The sequence below is a fragment of the Acanthaster planci genome, linkage group LG05 (assembly GCF_054643075.1).
Source record: "Acanthaster planci isolate LZ-2023a linkage group LG05, COTS_SCS, whole genome shotgun sequence".
Taxonomy (NCBI): domain Eukaryota; kingdom Metazoa; phylum Echinodermata; class Asteroidea; order Valvatida; family Acanthasteridae; genus Acanthaster; species Acanthaster planci.
In genome coordinates this window covers 18,824,045-18,843,070 of record NC_141781.1, presented here as the reverse complement: position 1 = coordinate 18,843,070, position 19,026 = coordinate 18,824,045, and the positions used below count along the sequence as shown (strand labels likewise).

Sequence of the window (19,026 nt, the reverse complement as noted above, 5' to 3'; positions counted from 1 at the left end):
ATATCACAACTACTGTAGGCTTTACCGTGAAAAAATGAATTATGCAGTATCTGCGCTTCAAGCCAGCATATGCTGCGTAACAAACCTTGTTAATTCGTGTGCGTATAATCAAAGAAGAATACAAAAACTGAAGTAGAAACAGCGTCTGTACAAATGATCGATTTATTTGTCTTCATTTCTTAAAAGGGCTATTTTTTATCAGCCAGAACTAGGGCTTGTGTTTTCAGTAGTCCTCGTAAGATTGTGCGGACTGTTTCCGTCCTTTCTTGGAAACTTTCACTAATTTTCACTAAATTCATAATTACACACGCATGCGCACAAATGGCCTTGGCACTAAGCGTGAGCGGGCCATTGAAAAGGTGCAAGGATGCGACTTTGATGATCATTCGCTCTCAGGTTTTATGACTTTGTTCATCAGTTTTTTCTTCAGAAAATCTCATTAAATCGTTTTTGCAATCAGTTTCTAATCTAAGCAGGATTGTTAGTGCTCTGTAAAAAGAGTTTTCAATCGTGATACGTTCTGCAGAGATGTCACAGTCTCCCTCTTTTAATTTCTCTGCGATTCAGCCAGGTACAGTTATCTTGAAAGACCGACCCACGGCCTAAATCTACACGTAACAACTTTTCACAGGATGACAGTTTTTTTCTGGGGTGGGGGTCGGTGGTGGAAAGTTTCGTTCGGGGGGGGGGGGGTTACACACATTTGTCGCCGTCTGTGAGGTTTTCAAATCTCCCTGTTTTGCCCTTAACCGTCTTTAACTGAAAAGAAGAGCCTATTACAGGGTTTACACTTTTTAGGGGACTTCCAACCTTTACACGCGGGCCCCTTAAAATATTAACAATTAAAAAATATAAAACATAAAAATAAACATGGCCATAAGGAGGGGGGGGGGCTGACCCCATCCTCTGGATCAACGCACGTTTCAATATTTATTCACTTATTGGAGACTGTTTCTGAGATACTATATTATATTTGAATACCGTTTCCATATGTATAGAAGCGGAAAATCACTGAACATAATGTGCAAGTGACGTGTTTCGAGGAAATCAGTTTTTGTGATTTTTACTCATGTTCCCTAAGGGCACATTAATTATTGAAGACTCAATCACATTTTGTGAATATAGATTTAGGACTCCTGAAACCACTCACAAGTTTCTCTCAAGAGCTGTTTCTTTCATTACACCATTAAGGGAGACCTAGTTAGTCTGGTTTGTTACACAGTGATCAAGGCGCTTTTACTCTGAGTTCCATTACTGGAAATTGGCCATTTTAAAATCAAAGTAGTTGGAGAAGCTGGAAAGTGTACGTGTACAAATGCAATGAACAAGGCCAATGACGGTTACCAACATACGATTGTTTGAGGTCCTCTTGATTCAACTCATCAATAAATACTTAAATGCATTGGAGCACCTAAAACACGCCTCCCCCATCCCCTAATAAATAAGTATACATATCATGTTATATTTTATTTATACTATATTCATTCCAGAGCGAGGCAACATTATCTACCAGAAATAGGCGTGTGTGTTTTTAGTATTTCTTTCTGAGTGGGGGGGGGGTCGAATTCTATACTTTCCCTCAACAAATGTCACAACGAGACTGTGCTTGCCATCTTTAATTTAAGGCATTAAGGCTAGGTACAAAATAATAACAAAAACTCGTGCCTCTGTCTTTTCTGGATGAATAACAAGACATTCCTATTTTTCCCCCGTTTTCAACACGCGTTTTCCCGGGAAAATGCGGAACAATGCAGGTCCTCTGTCCAGATGCAATGATGGAATATCATTAACACATCCAACATTTCAGTTACAGTGATTCCATTGTAGTGAGGAATGAAATCCAGGATAAAATATTTTTGCCTGGTCGTTATTATTATTTATCGCGGTCATTTTCAAACAAGGATTGGCAGCAGTATATCTAGGTGCGTCAATCGTAGTACATACATGTATACAGAACAGGACATGTTCCCGTCAAGTCCACATTGTTACATGTGATACACTTTTACTGCACAATTCATGTTTCATATGGTGACGTCATTTGGTCCTGGGAGCTAAATCCCGATATCCGCCGCACCCGAGTTGAAGTGCACCCCAGGCGGCAAAAGAAAGACAGATGATTGTAAGTTTTCCAAGCGGGTTCTATGACGCATTCTGCGTGTATGCAAAGACCACGCATTAAGAAATAAATTCTTTACTTTTTCATCATTTAAAGTCAGACATTCATCGCCTCGAACGAGTTCAAAGACTGGCTGTAAGATTCATTTACAACAGTAATAGCACGTCACCAGGGACAGTTACATCCCTTCTCTCAAATCATGGTGGCTTACCTTAAAAGACGAAAAATCAGTCGATTAGTCATGCTCAGATTTTGAATAGCATTGTCGATGTACCAGCAGAGGCTTTTTTCACTACAAACACACGATCTCGGGGACACAAGTATAAATTAAATCGACTCAATGCCCGAACCAGGGCCTTCAGCAACAACTTCTTTCCATGGACAATCAAGAATTGGAATAGTTATATTGTTGAATCTGTTAAAACATCGTATGCAGCTTTTAGAGCTGAAGTTTTTAAATTGTTTAGTGCTCATGTGAGTAAACTACCGAAGACGGGTCTAGCTCCACGCCCCAAACTAAACCTCAAGTTGGTGTGATATTTATAAATTTCCTGATGGAGGCTTTGCCAACTATATGATTCAGATTCGGATACGAGTATCAGCGTGCTCCACGTCAAACACGTCATTGTATCTCCATTATACACGCAGGACTATGCAGTGAGTACTGTACATGTATGTACATGGGATCAATGGTGACTACCAAAACACGCCCTCTTTTGTTCCGCTCGGAGCAGATTTGCATAATCTATCATAAGTGTACCTTTTCCGGTTGTGATGCTGCCTCGACCCGGTATTTCGTATCGCGTCGTGGGCTAGCTGAACCGCGCGTTAACCCAGGGCCAGGGCGATTTTGTTGCGTACCACAACATAGAGCCTGAAAGTTAACCCCTGGTGGCGCGCTTCATGACTCCTAGGGGCGCAGACCACGAATTCAAGTGAGAATTTCTGGCCAGCTCATTAGCATTAAAAGTGCCCCCGCAGTATCTTTTGAGCAAGGAGATTTTTTGGCCCCCAAAACGGTGAGATTGTGTAAATCTTTGCCAAGATCAACTCCCTGGGTCTTTGAGCTTTCGTATGAAAGCACAATGACTAAAAACTACGGTCGAAAAATGGTCCTAAGTGCCGCACAAAGTTAAGGCTTGCCACTTGAAAAATGGCTGCAACCTGACTTCGGAAAAATCACTTTTTGGGGGTGATTTTGTTTTGTGGGAATAATTAAAAATGTATTTGGTTAACCCATAAAAATTGAAAAGAAATTGAAAGATTAGTGACCAGACAAGACTTTCATTTGTGTTTCAGAAATATCAGGGATGTTGGCGTGCATGTTATTGGGCCCTGAACAGTGCTGATTTTGCACTGTTTTCAGTTGGGTTTGAATCAGTGGACTGTACCCCCAGGGATCGAGACCAGTAAATAACTAATTGCCATAGACAACAGTGATAAATATCCCTACTTCACTGAAAAAATTCAGGAAAAAACTACTCACAAGTTTCACGGATGTTTAAGGTATATATCAAAATATAGCCCACTTCTTTATCTTTCATCGACCCTTTCAATTTTCAGTGGCTTAACTGATGACCTTTGAAGATATTTCTCTCCGAGCTCCAGAGAAAATCACCCCTCAAAACAGTTAGGAGGTCCGTAGCCATTTTGGAAATTGATGCCTACACTCCATGGCAAAATAGAGCAATTTAGAGGACCCCGTGTGGTCCGATACTTTTAGAAATACAAGCTGACAGTACTGCCCCTGGATTTATCGACCTTTTTAACAAACCACCCAGTCCACTTGCCACGAAAGGCTGTAGCAGAGAATTTGACAGCTACAAATCGTGATTCGGTCCGCGCGCGATTCACGCAATTTTGGACCTATTAACTGGCCTAAAACAACCTTTAGGATAGGAGAATAATGTGGAATAATTTTAGAATTTGTAATTTTTCCTGTTTGAATTCGTTAACTTCTCAAAGAATCATATCAGAAAAAGGCCTTTGTGAAATATTTGCTAGCATATTGATTTACAGAAACTAAAAACGTATCTGACCTGAAGGAGAAATATCCTGCCCAAATATAGATGGACAGTTACGAAATAATATTAGTAGTCTGTCAGCAAAAGCTAACATGAAATCAGATCAAAATATTTTATACATTTTATAATTTACCAGAAAATAAACTTAGGCCTAAAGGTATTATCTGCGTTTATGATCCTGAATTTTAATCTGACCAATGCTGATAAGAACGGCGTCAGGTCAACTCAACTGAGTCTAAAACCCATCGATTGCATAAAGGTTAATCTTCATGTCACGGACCGGCTTGATTTAAGTCTAATCTTGGAATGTGTTATGAGTTTGGTAGCCATCCGAGTAGTCATAATAGTTCCCACCCCGTCATGCTTGTAACCAGTATTTAAAGAGCTCGGTGGGATATGAAATGGTCAGTTGTCTGTAACTAGTCATATTGCTTGACTTATGCATGTATGAGGCTGGATTAGCTCAATGGTTATATTTCTACAAAACTTTGACACATTATTCTTGCGCAACGTACTTTGCCGTGGCGTACGTGCGATTCTCCCTCTCTCCGATCGAGTTGTGTTGGCACATAACGTGAGTTGTCGTTCTTCATCAAGCTTTCAAATTTTTTTCACTTTAACTTTGTGTTTGGGTCGTGTTGACATTGCACCCTTGTTTTCATCACACTTGTGACTAAGCTAGCTTTTCGTCGTTGGTTGATGAGATCCAAAATAGGACATTTGGCTTCCTTTTCAGTTTCGCACATTGTAGAGAAAGTTTTGTGCATGTGTCGTGCGACCGACGACTGTTGCACGTCAGCGACCTGACGACTGTTGTGTGTATTTTGTGCAATAGATTTACTCAGAGGAGAGAGGCGGGTCCGCACAATGCCCTTGGGAAGTTATTGAAAGTTAGCGTGTAGTGCCATTGGGAATTTAGTAGATTTTAATTTACAATCACCTAGAAACCTAAACAAATACACTTCTGGTTATTGTCATCCTCATATTTTAGATCTTTATATTATAGTGTGGCCTATGCTGTCTCATAATTGTTGGATTGAATCATTAAATCTAATCTGATATGCAATCACAGAACGTCATGTTGTACTGAATACATATGTTATTCTTTGATTAATCTGTGATCACCTAGCAGTTTCCTGTCCTCAATTTAAAAGTTGAGCGGACCCACTACGTCAAGGTGGCAACACCCCCCACGTAACCGTGACATTCACAACGTTGTACAATCTCGTTTACACGTAAGTTCATGATACTGAAAGCAAACATTCATGAACAAGGAGACCTAGGAACGGTGTTGGTGGAAGTGAAAGGCTGTTGATGAAATACCTTTTTTTATCCCATCTCCAGGTGACTTCCTGCTGTAAACTTTTCTCTGATCTCCAGCGTTGCATGTGACGAAAAAGATAGTCAATCGGAATCAAAGGCTTCAGATTTGTTGAGGCGGGGCACCAAAAGTGGAGTAAATGCAACTAAACTGCCCTTGAGTGAAAAAGCCTGATAGCCAAACTACTTCTATACAGGCTGCCATCACCCTGGGAAGTCTCACAAACTCCTCCAATGTTGCCTGAGGCGTAAATTTCTTAACAAACTGTGGGCCTTCCTCCCCTGGGGAAGACAAACTACATGTACACTGATATTGGTTTTGAAGTGACCGCCTACATAAACAAGATTCTGGTTGGGATTCAAACTGGACTTCCCATTGTTGATAATGAAACTGCAACGTCCTATCAGAAAACGCAACGTGTTGACCTTTTCTTGAGCTATAAAACTTTGCCCTGAGCGCGTATAACTAATACAAGTAGTCTAAACAAGGGAACACACGGGCGTCTTTCATTCTCGATTTGGCCACCATTAGAGCAAGCCCGTGGAGATGACGTTAGGCCGAAGGTGAGAACCCGAAACTGGAACGAGCTACCCCTGACTTCGAACTGCCAAAACCTTCTGGGGCATTCTACGACTGGGATGTGCATGAAGGCGTCTACTAGGTCTTGTGCACAGAGCCAATCCTCAGGTTTTACCGTCCTTTTTATAGATCCGAGAGCCTCCATTTTGAACTTCTGCTTAAGTTCATACACCTATTCAGAGGTTTTGGGTTTAGAATCGGTCTTAAACCTGAAGGTTTCTTTGCCACTTGACAGATGCTGAGTAAAACCCTTAACCCGAGGTTCCGGCTTAATGGCTTTCTTTTACATTAACAGCTCGTTAAGCTGGTCGCACAAAACAGACGGCCTTACTGATAACTTTAGGCCTACTGGTGTGTTCTTGACGCCTTTGAACTGAGACATATCCTGGAATTCCAAAAGATGACAGAACTTCACAATGTCAAGAACCCACCGGTTGTTCGAGACGCCACACATCTACGCTTGATGAGACCCCCCCCACTGGATGACTAAAAGAACCGGAAGGACCCGCATGGTCCTATTTTGACTTGAAGGTTGACAATCCTTTGTCAACGGGTACTTTGTCGAAAAGGCCTCTCTTCTGATGACCCCCTTGAAGGCTGGCTTTGGTACCACGAAAATATCCCCCATCATAACTAGGCTTTTCGGACGGCCCTGGGCACCATAAACCAATCCATCCCTCTAGACTCATTGGGCCGTGGTGGAAGCTGCCCCGGGCCATTAAGGTGAAAAGCAACAGCTGGACGGGGCCAGTGGTATGTATCGACCGCACTGCCGCTCAGACTGCAATGTGATGAGCGCAATGGTTGAATTACCGCACTGTGTACCACTGGCTCAGTGTGGAGAAGGGGAGGACCGCGGCTATGGTCCGTGGCAGGACCAGGGCGCGGCGGCGCGGGACACGAGGGTGTCTCGCCCGGCAAACGGTTGGGACGTAGCGGTGATGGGCGGCTACGATGCTTTAACTCGCTCTGCTACTACCCTGGGCTAGTTCACACCACACTTGCATCGGTCAAGCTGAGCTAGCTGGGCATCCACACTAATGGTTACTGCATTTCACCATAAGAACGCCTATTTCAGAATTACTGCACAAGTCTCATAAAGGGTCCAACCGCCGCACTAAGTAAGGCTTCGCTCCGCAAAACAAAAAAATTATACCCTCCTTTTCCACATTTCTCTTACCATTCATTCTCAGAATAACTCAGTCAAACGTACTGTTGATTGGTTTGCCTGGTTGTTAAATGCTGACCATTTATTCACTTGAATAACCGAAGTTCTACTGCGATTGTAGTCAACGCATATTATACGTCACGCAGGCGGGTTTCCTACTATGCTGCCGGGGGCTTCTGGCCGTCCCCGCTTTCAGAGGTAAGTCAGTAGGTGGGGCTACGAACGTAAGCGATAACATTGCAAATGTCGAAAATAACATTAATTTCTATCAAAATGAGGCTCAAAATGGTTGTTTTGGTATTAAGTCAAAGCTCAGAAAATTATCATTTGAGATATGAAGATTTCAAGTAATTCTGATGATTTGTTGAGGAGATAATCTCGATGACGTTAGGCAACCGACTTTTTGTTTGGCACAAAGGGATATACCACAGCAATCCAAGTGAAGTGTTTCTGCCATTTAGCATACCTTATCACACAAGATCATAGGCTCGCATGCAGGAAATAGCGTGTATAGCGTGTGATGATGAATCGTCAATATTTTAATCAACAATTATTGTAAGCTCAAAGTACAATTAACTGGCAAAAGTGTGCAGTCATCACTGAAACATAATTACTTTAAATACATTCACAGGCACAGTAACCTAACTACCGTATATTTGACAATTTTTTTCAAGTGGGTGTCACATTTTATTCTGCTGGTATTTTTCATCTAGGTAAACTAAACGCAGCGTTGCTGTAGTTATTGACTTGTATTGATTAAAATTAAATATTGCTGAAGGTACCAAATGCTTTTCGGCATAGCAGTAATCGAAAGCCGGAGATTAAAAGAAAATAAAATGGGACAAATTTTTAGAAGTTTTTAAAAGAAACTGTGTAAATTTATCATTTTGTTTGAAAAAGAGTTCGCGGAGTTCAAGTTTGTGATTATTAGTATAATTTTCAGAACCGAAAATACTTACAGCCACAGGCGTTATTAGTTTGGTCTAATTATATAGTAATGGAACTGGACAAAGACATCATTCACGTGTCTTCTTCAAATGGGTAAGGAGGATTTTTCCTGGTACATCAATTTCGACCACAGTAACATTTGATTGCCTCCAAACTGCTTATAAAGACATGATCTTGCCACAGTTTGGCATACTGAGGCTCGGCGTGTACTGCTTCTTCTAGTGCAACCTTTGTTGTTAATACCGTTGGTTCAACAGCTTACAATCACCACCATCATCATGAATCGATTCATCGTTTTGCTGCTGCTCTGCGCCATTGCAGGTGAGTTGATAATTTGCGTAGCCTCTATTGGTGTTCTCTCGTGGTTACGCGTTCATTAAAAGTAACTTGCAGCTCTGTGTTAGCCTTTGAATGTTGGCCTTGCCCATCAAAGCTGCCTAATTGGTCCCTGAGCGAACTAGCGATGACGATGTCGTAAACCTTTCGAACTTTGTCAGCCTGCACTCACGCCATAGCTCATGCACCTCATCACGGGCTGTGGGCCTTTCCGACCCTTGTGCGTACCCTCCGTGAACAAGCGATTATGCTACCAACGTGTCTGTTCGACATACAATGCATACACAATCTGCGACTCAAATGCCGCGGTGAGCTGGTCACAGGACGGACAATCCCGCTCATTGGGTACAACTGGGTAGAACTGCAACTGCATAATCTCTTTTATGAATGTATGAATAATCTAATTCTGTGGGCGAACTCGCTGAATTTTCTGAAATTTTTTCCTTTAATGTTTTGGTGTTGTCGAACTTCGGAACGTATTCTTGTCGCGCGCGGGGACCACAGGCTCCCTGGAATTCCGGGTCGTTCTGGCTATTTCTAGCAGCCCTTTCACCATGTGCGCCGTGCAGGTCGCCTCACGCCACTTTCAGGAACTAAAAGCAGACTGAGTTTGGATTACCAATTAAGACCTGAGATAATAATAAACACTCCACACCCAGCAAATAAGGGAAATTTTCTAATTTTTAAAATGTTATTTAGGTTTTGTGCGTTTGTAATGAAATAAATTAATTTGTAATATGTACCTCTGTCACTTCGTTGTCTTTAATTCTTAAATTCCGGTGGTTTTCTTTATAGTGCAACAAATCAGTGGCCACCCAGACGCGGCTGTCAAAGAGGGAGGGAGAGCGTAAGCAAAGTTATCTGTAGTTTGCTTAAAATAAATCTTCAAAAAGACATTTATACTGTCATTGGTCTGTTTGATAAGAAACAAAATTAGTCGGACTTAGATTGTAAATACCGTTTTTTGGCAATGCAGCAAAATCCCCCAAAGACTCATTTTATCTTAAGGCAATTTTGTGTGCTTGTCCGTATCCCAACTACAAGTCACCTTGTGACAATGTTCATGGTCCAATGTCAATGACTTTTTTCTGACCTAATTACTCAACATGCCAACGTGATATTTGACCTTCAACCTGACGAAATGTGGCCGTATTGTCATTGCTGATCGGCAAGAAAAATATCAAACCGTTAGAAATGTGTTCACTCCTCAGTATCTTTGTCATTAACTACAAAACCAACACTTCCAAATAAATATGGAATCGAATTTAACCTGACAATTTGGAATATGGAGAGCCAATTACTTCGATATTTGGGGTAATTTATTTTTCAATTGCGAGGTGTACTAAAGAGCGTGCCCTGGCGCTTTACATCAACTTTTCCGGAATTGTCAAGATATAGGCAGTTTTGTATTATAATCCACTTAAACTTTCGCTTCTCTGATTACAAGAAAATACCTTGTGAGTTACACCTAAAGCATTCGATATTTTCATCTACCTTTCATGCCTTGGCAAACTGATTAATTTTTTTTCAGTGGATTCAATTATGATTTATTTTAATAGGTTATTATCTGACCCTAAATTTCCTTTGGCTGCCCAACCCACCCACGTTTAAGGATGATTTCACTTCTTTGATTTAATAAATTCAGTCGAAATTCCGACATCACCTTTTGACTGGAGTGTAATGTAGCGTTTGAGGCATTCAGATGTCGTTGATCCAATTGATGCTGGTTGATGTTTTGTCAACCGCAGTGTACTTCATTGGTATTAAAGCACAACCTTTAATTTATAGAAGGTGGTAAAAAGGCTGTCTTGGACTTTTTTTCTAGGGTTCGCGGCCATCCGCACTACTGTGGAGCGACTCTTCAAGAAAAATACCGCGAGATTTGCCACGCATTCCGTGCGACCTCCAACCAAGGTAGTTAAACCAAAAATCAGGTTGAAATGTTGTCTCGATCTCTCACCCGTGGTGTAGCCAGGAGAGTAAGGATAATCTCCCCGGGAAGGATGGCTTCCCCTCTTGCCTCCTCTGAGACGAGCCTGGTTACGTAACGGTGTCTCAGGAACCTCCTGTCAAAAAAAAAAACAAAAAACAAAAAAAACAAAACAAAACCAAGAAACCCGCTAATTTCAGACTAATTCAATTTGAGCATTGAGACCCCCCTCTAATTTCTCACCAAGGATTTTCCAAAAAAAAGCGATTGCATAATGTAAGACCTCGTAAAGCACTGCTTGTTACGATGCTGTTACATAAACGCATCCTGAAATGCAGAATGGTGATTTTCATGCCATTTCGATCTTTTCTGATTTCACGCCTATTGTTCCAATTTATCGGAGTTAGGAGTCCCACCATGTCTCCGTCGACAGACTGTTCACATCATGCAGAAGAAGGCTGCAGAACAACGTTTTTGCTAATTTAAGGGCCCTCTCATTTCTCCTCAATCTGCTGTTTGAAGAATTTTTTTTTAAGTTGGGCTAATAAAGAAATACAAGATGTATAGAGTTATTTGTAGTTAACTTGAACAAAATCAACATTCAACTTTTTCCCCTGTCACTCATGCTGCAGAGTTTCTGGATTCAAAGGACGCCAACACATTCTTGTTTGGACGTGGTATCGGGAAGCGAAACCTTAACGAGGAATGCTGCGGTGAGGGATGCTCCGACGAGGAAATTTATGAACTCTGCTAAAGGAGAAACCAAAGTGAACCCAGCTGACTTCTTGCCATGGGCATATTCAGCTTTAAAACAAATAATGTTTGCTCTCTCATACTGAAATATGATTACTGTCGGTTTTCTTCATTGAATAATGAATATAAAATGGCATTTGCTTCCCTTTTGACATGTCGTTGAACATTCAGTACGTAGCTCCTATTTCTCTCTCTACCTCCCATTTTGGGGGGAGTCGATTCAGCCCCAAAGTGTCAGCTGTCTCAAAACACACCTTTGGACCTTGACATGCACAGCAAAAAAAAAGGCAAGTTTTGATCCAACCGAATGGATCCAACTTCTCTCCTAGCGGACAATTAATGGATGGTCATCGCACTGATCACCCCTTCAGGTTCCTCAAGGTTGAAACGAAGTATTAAACGACGTAACAGCTTATCTTTCAATCTAAAACATCTTTCCCATTCAGACAACTATGTACTTGTACGCGAGACTGTTCTTTATTTTGATGGAAAGTCTTCTGATCAAGCAATTAAAAAATTAAACAAGAATGACTCTTGCCTGTAATATGCTTTTGGGTCATCTGACGAATGCGATAAACCACCAAACTATAGCAAAAAGGGTTTCCATGGCAATCCATGCCTATGCATTATTGGCAATTCTCCTTTAGGAGTTATGCCTTAATTTAAATTAGCAAAACTAACTACAAAGGGCCTACTTTAAGATTATCTCGCCCTCTCAGCTGTTCTTCCTGTTTGCTATTTTATCTTTTCCATCAGCACAACCGTGACTTGAGTCAGCATGAAAGATTAAAGTTTACTTGCAAAGAAGTCAATTTGTAAAGTGTGTGATGATTTTTAAAACATATAGCTCCTGGACATTGCAGAACGAACAGCTAATAAGCTGGACCAGAGCGGCGAGGGACACTGGGGTGTCTCGCTCGGCTAGCGGTGACAGGCCACTACGATGGTACAACTCGCTCTACCGGGCAGGTTTGCATCACACGCGGTCCTAGCTAAGTTAGCTGTGTGTTCACATGGTTACCTACGCACTTCACCATAAGAATGAGTAAAATATGGGGGCGTTAGAATTTTAGAGGTTTGTGGGTGCGCAACACTACATGTCCCTATGCAAACTGAGGACAGATTCTTCTTCAAGCGGACAGTGTGGTCTTATTGACACAATTCCCCCGGTTTCTTGAGCGCTAGGTCGGTTACGAGGAACTTTGCACTATTAAACGTGAATATCGTCTTACAACATTTCACATACACCCGCTTTAGTTACCATGGAAAAAACTTCCTGCGTCAGCGACTTCTTGAAAAACGAGTCTCTCGACCTATACCAGCTGGGGTTCAACTACATCCGCTCCACGAGCTCGTGCTGGCGCCGTATGCCGGTGTAGACGGGAAATCTGTCCCCCAGTAAAATTGTCCGCTGGGACAGAATTACCACATAAAAGTGTCACCTTGGTCCGGTAAATCAGTCCCCCTCAAACTTATTCTGCCCCCTAGGTAATTTTGTTCCCCCTCGTTTTGCCACATAGAAGTTGTCATTTTCGTGCTGGGTTGATGAATTCAGTCCACATAAATACAGTTAGATTATTTTAGCCATTCATCAAGTTTTCAAATTGGGGATGGGGATACGATATGTAAAATTAACCAAGCTATGTTTCTTCACGAAATCGGACATGGTAGCAATCCATATTCTGCACACTTCTTGCAAGAGTAGTAATTACTCTCAGTTCTGGCGCGGGTGGCGCAGGGAGGTACGGCAGCCTTGGTCAAGGCGTTCATCATTCGTCACAGCTCAGTTCAGCGAGCACCAGCTGCTAAAAATCAAAGTTAAGAGCGACTTCACGCGGTCTAAGAAATATGCAAATCAGTGGAACCACGACGAACGCCTTGTTGCAACCGTTCGCCGAAGCTTATAGTTTTCTTTACTTTTCGCTAGAATTCTAGTGCACGACCTCGTATGCGAATATGAATAGGTGCAGGCGAGTGATGAGTGCACAGTGACCGATCTCAGCTAAGTACACATAAAGGGCTTATGCATAATGCATCAAAGTGAACTGGCATGCAAGATAATAATGTAAAATGGCGGACCTTCCAAGACCACTGTAGCACGACGAGTTGTCTTGTTTCTTGAATTCCGCTGCAAATAAGTTAATGTTGGGTGATTTTCGTGCAGCAGTAAGCCTTACTTTCTGCGGGGTTACGACTTTTCGTGAATTTGCCAACAGACAACGAGGAAGTCTGTTATTTTTCAGGCTGAACCTTTCTGCTCGGAGCTCCTCAGACCAGATGTAAAGCCCGTAGCGTTAGTCAAGTTGTGACAATTGTCTTTTAATTTGTCAAAGCAAAACTGAAGGTTGCCGACCAAGTCTGTATTGTAACCGATGAAGCCAGATAGCGTTGTCCACTAATTTAAATCGTTGGAAAAAATCAATACGCATTCGATCTCCGATTACTCTGATCAGCTGGCAAAATTTATACTTTTGACTTGTCATGTACATGTATTGCCACACGTGCGCTCAGTTAACTTTGCATCCTACGACCAACTTGAATTATACACCTACTAATGTGATCCAATCCAAAAGCGTATTTAAAACACCGGGTCTTTTCATTAGCATAATGAGCACCGCCCAATACAACTTCCGCGGACGGTCCGGTTGCACCAAGGCGTTCGCCCTGGTTCAGCTGATTTGCATATTTCGTAGACCGCATGAGGTCGCTCTTCGCCTTGATTTCGAGCGCCTGGTGCGCTCTGCGACGAATGACGAAAGCCTCTACCAAGGCTAGGGGTACGGAGGCCAGTCAATGCCAATTTTAACTCAGCAAAAATATATTTTAAAAAGCGAAATAGCGCAATAATATGCTGCAAAATAACGCACTCCGTTTGCGAAATAGCGCGGTAGTTTGGTGATGTTATGATTGTTGCGCCCTCTCGTGTTTTGTCTCACCGCGCACGCACCGCTCGCCGAAATCGCATGCCGTGGCATTCTGCATGCGTTCACGGGGTTCCTGCTGCGTACAGGAGTATACACCTTTCTAGTGAGAGTATACTTTCGATGCCCCGCAGGCCGTATTCAAGCCGTTTGAGCGCCCAGGAGTATACTCGCGTTAACACGGGTAGCTCGCTCGAACGCACCCCCTTCGTCTGCTCCAGTATAAAAAGAGTAATATCAACAATGGATGACTTCACAGTTAAAAAAGTATGTTAGATAACAGTAGATTCTATTGTAAATTGGCATTAAAGAAGTTGATGTTTTTGGACAGCACACTCTACTGTCAATTTTCTCTAGTAAAAAACAGGTGATTCTATAAAAAAATAATTCCTACGTACTGGCACGGATTACCATTTCGTAAGTACAGATTACTACTTTTATTACATACGGATTATTACTTTATACGCACGGTTTTGCGAATAATGATCCTATATTGGCACTGATCGCATTCAAAATTCCGTCTTGAGCAGAAGCACCCCCTCATCTGTAGAAGAGCCATGCTGTTGAGGAGTTTTTTTGGTAGGGCCGGACGCGTACACAACGTATGTATCTCATTGTCATTGGAGAATCAGCAAAGTGGAGTTCCTACCCAGGGCCTCTGTTGCTAGGAAATCGCACCCTCTCTTGGTCCTGCTCGGGCCCAATGAACTGAAGTTTAGTCATGCAATGCAATATGTGGATTACTAATCCATAAATACTGCTTGGTAATCTGTACGTACGATCGAAACAGTAATTAATTTTTTTCTTACCATGTCTTAAATAGACTTCATAAGAATCTCCTGTTAGTAAACAGAGAAAACCTCACAGTAGAGTATGCTATCCAAAAAAATAGTTCTGTAATGCCTATTGACAACAGAATCTACTTTTATTTAAAACACACATTTTTAACAGTGTTGTTCTTTCTAGTGGACAATCCGTAATACGCCAAACATCGTTTTAGGGTCGTCGGGTGCCCCACTTGGGGTTGAGCTAAGTATGTTTTGTTGAGACGCATTTGGAAGGAAAAGAAAATGAAATAACTAATATAAGTACTGCATTGAACACAGTCGAGCTTGAACACAAGGAACGCGCAACTATAATACAAACGCTTTGCTGGTCCACATGATGGCAATTTACTTCTTCAAAATCTGGCCTTCTGTAACTTGGACTTCATTATCTTTACAGCAGAGAAGGGGACAACATCTGCTCAATCGATGACAGCATTATCAACACTGAAGGTAGAATATCTCTGAACATGTTCTGCCGCCTAAATATTACACTATTTTGTCCTGTGCAGAGCTCACTATTTCTGAGTACCGTATTCATGCACTGGAGCTATCCTTAAATATCGGTGATATCACAGCCAAAATGTTCAGTTAGGTTTGCCAATTAGAGAAGGTGTATAAGTACCCACTTTTGAATTGTATAATTATGCCTTACGTGCATTATTCTGCGCGAGAAAATTTTTGTGGGCTCTGGAGTATCATCTGAAGACGTCCACTCGTCATTTTTATTTTAGACGTATTGAATATTCATGAGTGTACTACCATATTTGGAAATGGTGTGTCTATTAATGGTATAGTTAGTAGTGCGTGCATTCTTTGTTTTTAGGTTGCTGAACTTGTCACTTTTGTCGGAAGCAGTACTTAAGTAGGTGGTAGGCCGGTTCTGGACCACCTGTTTCCTTAGATGCCTACACAAGCCCCCTTCGGCGGTTAAAAATTGAAAAATTATCATCAGATTTAAAAGTTCTACTAAATTGAGAAATAGTCTCACATTAAAACCAAAAATTGGTGATGCCACAAAGAAGACGAAGGCGAAGACAAGAATCAAAACCAGGACCTCAACCTAAAAATTATTTCTCTTAAAGTTGCACCCAGGGTCAAAAATGTTTTGCGTGTCACTTTTGTCAGACATGCTTTATTTTTGGAACGGCTAGAAAGCCCCCTATTGTTAGATCAAAATTATCTCTAGATTTATGGGTGATAACAACAATCACGATCACCGAAAACATTATGTTTTTTTTGGGGGGGGCGGCAAAAAAAGACTGCCAAGGAATAGATTTCGCTCCTTACAAAGTCGTACTTCCCGAAAAAGGTAAAAAATTCTCAAATTAGAGAACCACGAAAACAAACAAAATGCCCCATTCGTCATCTACGCAGACTTTGAGTCAGTTTTAGAGCCTCTTCTGCCTGAAGGGGCCAATGCAATCGGAACCCAACATCACCAAACATGGGGTTATTCTTACGCACTCGTGCGTTGAGACGGTGTCTGAACGAGTCGGGAAACCTTTCGAGGACAAGACGCCGCAACTCATTTTATAGAGTCTCTCGCGAGAAAAAGAAACGATTAACGATACGTTAGCCAAACCAAAACCACTCGTTTGGACGTCTGAGCTACTAAGCCAGCACGATTCGCGCAACAGATGCAGGATCTGCAAGAAGCGTAGATACCGAACAAAACAATCACAGTGTCGATGCCCTACCCCACAAAGACCAAAAACTAGATCCCAAAAGATAGAATTTAGTTTTAAAGACGACCGCGGCTACACCGCCTACATCTGCATGAGCTGTACCAAACCCATCAACAAGTTTAGAAAAGTCAGAGAACATTGTCACGTCACAGGCAAATATCGCGGCCCAGCCCATGCCAACTGTAATCTCAAACTCCGAGTCATGCCTAAGTATACTTCCATCCGGTTGCACAACTTGGAAAATATGACGCGCATCTAATCATGCAAGGTGCTCGTGCATTCAACGGGAGCCGGTTCAAGATAGTTTACGGTTAAAATTGCTCCAGATACGATTTTAAATTACTCTGTGAAAGGTTTAAACATCGTGTTGATTTTCTATTCGACAAGGGTATCTACTAGTTGGCTGCCTCGAGATGCGTTTTACATGCGCTCAAACAGAAAACCCAAACAGAAGAAGAATATAACCGAGCCCAAAACGCGCTGTTAGAACACTCTACCGTTCAACCCGCTACCGTTCAACTCGAGCTTCTAACGGGCAGCGACGAATATCTGTTTTTATGAACGGGATAAAGGTGGAATATCAAGAGTTGGAACCGACGTCATACAGACTTTACTTTCGCCTCGTTCTACTACCGGCTATATCTTCGAAGTAACGCTCGATTAGCCTCGGTACTTACACGATCTCCACAACGATTTTCCTCTGGCACCCAAAAACATTTTGATTCTAAACGAAAGGATGTCGGGTTATCAAAAGGGCTTGATTAACACAACAGAGAAAACTCTTCCGCAGACAAACTCATGGCAACGCTTTTGACCAAACGCAAATACGTCGTTTACTATTGTACGTTGCAAAAATATCTTGTTTTACAGTTTAAAAGGGTTCACCGCATGATATCTTTCGAGCAAGCACCTTGGATGCAAAGCTACATCGACAAAAACACAGAGTTGCGCAAACGTGGCACTTCAGAGTTTGAAAAGAGAATTTTTAAACTGATGAATAACTAGGTGTTTGGTAAAACGATGGAACATGTGATAGATCGAATCAACGGTTATCTACTCGGAGACAAACAAGATGCACAGCAAAACAAACGCTTGGTTTTATTATGCGATTACAAATCGACCACCTCGTTCCCAGGGTGTGACCTATCATTCGTCGAAACGTATCGTGTAAAAACCTTTTTCGACAAACCAATCTACTGCGACGTGAGCGTGCTCGATCAGTCTAAAACGTTAATGTACTATTTCTATTACAATACATGAAGAGCAGACTTTGGAGATGAGGTTTGTCTCTTGTATGCAGACACCGATAGTTTACTAGTTCAGATTCAAACTGATGATGTCAATCGATACCTACGCAAAAAACGTGACTTCTGAGACTTTTCAAACCAACCAACGGATCATCCACTCTATGACTTCTCAACAAAAAAGTCATCGGGAAGATGAAAGACGAATTTGGTGACAAATTCATTTCACGAGGCTTACAAAAAAGTGTTGTAGACGTTTTTACAAAACACACACCATCGCTTATACCATCGTTCAAAACAAACTGATCCTTTCGCCTTTAGACACAATACGCTACATTTTGCCAAATGGCATCGACACGTTAGCCTACGGTCACTGTCAAATGGCAGAAGACGGTAGTCTTCTGAAGTACTTGTCTGATCGGGTTCAAATCTTGCCGATATCTCGAAAAGGGAGTGCTCTAGAGGAATATTGACCTTATCTGATGATGACGTCATCAAGAGACTAGTGACGCGACATTAAAGGCGCACTCTTTAATGCCCAATATCTCTTGAAGCAGATGTCCTATTGGGTTGAAATCTTGCAGTTATCTTGAAAATAGAGTGCTTCAAAGGAATGTTGACCTTATGCGATAACAACGTCATTAGGAGACGAGTCACGTGACATTAAAGGCGCATTCTAGTTTGAGTGGCAGTGTGGTCGGTACATACTGCTAGCCCCGTCCAGCAGTTGCTCGTCACCGTGGTGGCCCCAAACAGCTCCCACTACGGCCCAATGGGTCGAGTTGTGCGATGCAATACACCCGTATGGTGCCCACTACGTTTGAGTGGAATTTCCAATTGTTGCAGCAGTGCCGCGATTTCACGGCAGTCTCGTGAGGGCGCGCTTCATAAAATGGCCACGCTTAGCGCTAGCGCCTCGGTGTATACAATTGAACAGAATTCAGAACAGGGTTTCAAATCAGCAATCATCATACATCCTAGGGGGTTCAGAAGTATTCAGTTGGGTAAGTTATCATTTGAAATCTTCATTCAGTCAAGGCCATTTTCAAGCAAATAATGGAGCCGTTTATATGGGTTTTTTATCTAAAATTTACTATGGGTTATTACGCACAAATTATTGTGGGAATACCAACTGATCTCCCGGCGTGCCTTTTCATTCTATTTAGATTGAAGT

At 41.9% G+C, this 19,026-nt stretch overlaps 1 protein-coding gene across 1 annotated transcript; it reads left to right on the top strand.

The window, feature by feature from the left end:
- Positions 1-8,246: 8,246 nt before the first annotated feature.
- On the top strand, positions 8,247-11,980 carry LOC110988742 (insulin-like peptide 02). Its single transcript, XM_022252540.2, has 4 exons — positions 8,247-8,477; positions 9,288-9,339; positions 10,318-10,406; positions 11,055-11,980. The coding sequence occupies exons 1-4, from the start codon at positions 8,435-8,437 to the stop codon at positions 11,174-11,176; spliced, it is 306 nt and encodes a 101-aa protein (XP_022108232.1). The 5' UTR covers positions 8,247-8,434; the 3' UTR covers positions 11,177-11,980.
- The last annotated feature ends 7,046 nt before the right edge of the window (positions 11,981-19,026 follow it).